Here is a 3,962-nt window from a genome sequence, read left to right as displayed (position 1 = left end):
ATCAGCATTGGACAACCGGAGGCTCATCCCAGCTCGAGGACGTACAGAGGACACAGAAGGGCTTCACACCCTCTGACTACCCAGTGTGTCAGGGCCTTAAAGGAAAAACCCATGGTTTTCTTTATCCTTCCCTTCCACAAAGGGACCAAAGGCACAGCCACATTTTCCTAGTGAGGATTTCAAGCTATATGACAACATCTGAATGGAAAATCCGGACATGTGGTCTGAAAACAGAAGAGGATATTTGAAAACAGGAGTGTGTTTAGGAGGCTGCTGCCTATGGTGGCAGGGAGTGGCTGGCTACTGCCCGACATCTCCACACCAGCTGAGGCATCACCATCCTGCTTCCCTTCTCCCACTGGAAAACCCACATTCGATTTTCTGTTCTGAGTCCCTGAGAGAACCAAAACAAGTTTCCTCTGAGAGGACACTTCCTTCCAGGCTCCAGAGTCACAGGAGAAGAGCTCACAGATTCCCACCCGCCAAGACAACGAGAAGCTGTGTCCCTCCTCACACCAGGCACAACAGCCCCTTGGCAAGTCACACACCCATATGTGCTATGGAGGAAAGAATCCCAAGGGGTCAAATGCCTCAGGAAAAACCCTCAGGTTTCATCAAGCTCTTGTACACACAGCAACCCAGCAACCACCTCCGGACTCTCCGTGCCAGCCTTGGCTCCAGGTCTAAACACCTGCTTCAGGGCCAGCAGTTTGTCCACTGGGGTCAGGAAAAAAATTCCCCACTGGCAGCTTAGCCATTCAGACTCCTTAACTTCTGCGTTACCCTAGAAGCAATTACCAGTGACCAGCATAGCAACTGGAGGATATATAATACCTGGGAGAAACGCACCAACTAGGACAGAATGATCACCTGTGCATCTGCCTCATCTTCATCCCAGCCCCTTGCCTGATGTGTAATTGGCACCCTCTGAGTGCATAACCACCAAGGAAATTTTCAAAATACCAACTCCCACAGAGGAAGCTGGTCAGTATGAAATCAGCCCACAGGGCTCCATCTCCACCGTCTCAGTTTCCACAAATTGTTTTAATCTAGAAACCACATCTACAGCCAAGGGCTAGCTGCTTCTCACGGAGGAGTCCACCTAGACCATCGGCAGCATGATCCTCACACCTGTCTGCTTCCCACAACCCTCACACACATCTCGTCGACTGCCCACATTCCTACCTTCCTTCAGAACCTCCCCCTCCACATCTGCACGTTCTCACGCGGGGGAGGGCTGACTGCTTCCAGGCCCTGGGGGGATAGGAGCTGTAATGAGCTCAGGCTTTGGAATCAGGACACACTTCAAATCCCAGCCTTGGCTTCTGTTGGACCAGGAGAGTGTTAATCTCTGAACTTCGGGTTCCTCAGCTGTAAAACCTGCCTGGGGGGACCGAGACATTGTTTTGTGAGGATTAAATGTGATAATGTACTTAAGGCTGCTTGGCAGAAAACTTGGCGCAGAGTAAGACCAGTCCCTGCCCTCAAGGAATTATGAATCTGGTCGAAGTTTTTGCCAGTTAACCCTATCCAGCACCGAGCACTTACTTAATCCACTGACCAATCATAGGTCTCCTTTGCATTTGTTCTTCGCTTTGTGTTAAGAAGGACGTGAGTTTTCTCTCTCCCACACTTCCTGTGCTTCTCATAGGTAGCAGGGCACACACAGGGTGCAGAAGCTACACCAATAGTGACGGGCTGAAGGGGAGAGCATTCGGATGCACAAAATCACCCTGCTCCCCTGCAAACGGAGCTGAAACCCGAAACAAGTCTCCCTCCAAAGGTCAGAGGAAGGAGATGAAGAAGCAAGATAAATATACCAATGCTATATATTCATTACAGGCAAACCACACGCCAGTTAGGCTGGCACCAGAGAGATGACCTAGCCTAGCAGGCTGGGTACAATCAGTGAGCGGCACTACCAGTGGTCAGACATGGAGCTAAGTGGAAACCCTGAGCTGCTGGTCTGCTAGACTGTGAGCGATCATGACGGGGGTAGTAGGCATGTTACGCAGAAGAAGGGACATAACAGCCAGGAGAATAAAAGGTAGTAACAGTGAAGGTATCCTGGGCAGAGACACAGAGAGGTGCTTCTGCATCCCCTAGAAAGAGCCTGCAGTTGGCCACCACCCAACTCACTCACCTGTGGTCAGTTTTCCCTTCCCCCTCCAGAGAATGATGACAAGAGGACATCCTGGGAGATGTGGCTTCATCCAATTTCTGACTTTTCTGAACCTAGCGATTCAGAGAGGGGTTCCAATCCTCAGTTTGGGTTCTGAACAATCACCACAACCAGTTTTGGGCAAGGGAGTTAGACAGACATGTGAGTATTAATGCGACGAACCTGCCCCATCAACTGCAGACTACACTATTCCCTGAGCTCAGAGGGCAACATGGCCAGCAAAAAAACTGTGCTGTCTTATGTTCAATGGTAGTTAAGATGATACTTTGCAGTTAGACCACTGAAAGAAAAGAGCAAGACTCCAGGTCTTCACCTCCCCACGCTTCCTTCCCGCTACACAGAACAGCAGAACGTAGTTGCCTCGAGTACCACTTTGAGAGTGTCTCTCCCAAGCTCCAGAAACTACAGTAGCTCCCCATTGAATTGACTCCACTTTGCCTAGGAAACACTCTGCATATAGGATCTCAATACCTGTTTGATGACTGAGTGCTTCATTGAAATTCAAACTCTTTGGCATAAATCACCTTTGGTCTATCAGCCTCACCACCTTCATTTTTCCACATTCCTCAACAAGGTCACATTTGGTCATCCATCTCCATCTTCAAGCCAATACATCCAAACTGCTTTCACCTATTGTCATTTGTTACCCCTTCAAAACTCAGCTCGCTATAGGTCAGTGGTTGTCTAGGGCTGGGGAAATGGGATGGAGAGGGTGAAGGTGCTAGCTAAGAAGCATGAGTTTCAGCCAGGCACAGTGGCTCATGCCTGTAATCCCAGCACTCTGGGAGGCCAAGGTGGGCAGATCATGAAGTCAGGAGTTCAAGACCAGCCCGGCCAACATGGTGAAACCCCATCTCTACTAAAAACACAAAAATTAGCCGGGTTTGGTGGCACGCTTCTGTAATCCCAGCTACTCAGGAGGCTGAGGCGGGAGAATCACTTGAACCCAGGAGACAGAGGCTGCAGTGAGCCGAGACTGAGCCACTGCACTCCAGCCTGGGTGACAGAGTGACACTCTGTTTCAAAAAAAAAAAAAAAGTATGAGTTTCTTTGTGGGGCGACAAAAGTTTTTTGAAACCGACTGTGGTGATGGTTGTACATAGCTGTGAATATACTAAAAACCATTGAATTATACTTTAAATAGGTGAATTGTATATTATATAAATTATATCCCAATAAAGCTATTTTTAAAAATTCAGCTCTGTACTCATCTCCTTTCAGAAATTTTCCCACACTCATGAATAAAAAGAATTTCACTTTAAACAACAGAGAAAAAGGAATCATTATTAATTCATCAACAAACATCTATAGATCTATAGATCACTGTAAGAGGTCAGGTACAGTGCTGTGAAGATACAAGGATGAAGACGATTGGTCTTGGAGTATTCCAGTGAATATTGGAAAGTTAGTAAGCCATGCTACCTTTGCCATTTTTTCCACTTCTTCCTTTCTAGGGTTTAAGGAGAAGAAAAGGGTCTCCTAATCCTCTTCACATTTTCAACTTTGTGCAGGGAAAATCTGCAAACTTGAGCTTCGAGTCAGTGACAAGTTAAAAAAAAAACAACAAAAAAAAGAAAAGAAAAGAAAAAAAAGAAAACTAAACAAATAATGAAAAAACAAAAATTAAAAGAAATCTACAAGCTGTGGTCCTCTCGGCCACTTAACTTCTACCACATCAGACTGAATTTCATAGCAAGCCTGAAAGGTGTTTTTCTCTGTTTTGGAGAGGTAGATTTGGGGTGGGGAATGTGGAAACGTCATGCTGGGCCTGGTATGCTAA

General features: G+C 46.9%; 1 protein-coding gene across 1 annotated transcript in view; it reads right to left on the bottom strand.

Moving 5' to 3' along the window:
• Positions 1-3,439: 3,439 nt before the first annotated feature.
• LOC105501160 overlaps positions 3,440-3,962 on the bottom strand; it is a 10,731-nt gene continuing 10,208 nt past the window's right edge. Inside the window, exon 2 of the mRNA XM_011927003.1 lies at positions 3,440-3,713. Within this exon, the coding sequence (XP_011782393.1) occupies positions 3,680-3,713 (34 nt within the window). The 3' untranslated portion in view covers positions 3,440-3,679. The remainder of the gene's footprint in view (positions 3,714-3,962) is intronic.

The sequence above is a fragment of the Colobus angolensis genome, unplaced genomic scaffold (genome assembly GCF_000951035.1).
Source record: "Colobus angolensis palliatus isolate OR3802 unplaced genomic scaffold, Cang.pa_1.0 Scaffold7, whole genome shotgun sequence".
NCBI lineage: Eukaryota > Metazoa > Chordata > Mammalia > Primates > Cercopithecidae > Colobus > Colobus angolensis.
This window is presented reverse-complemented; position numbering and strand designations above follow the sequence as displayed.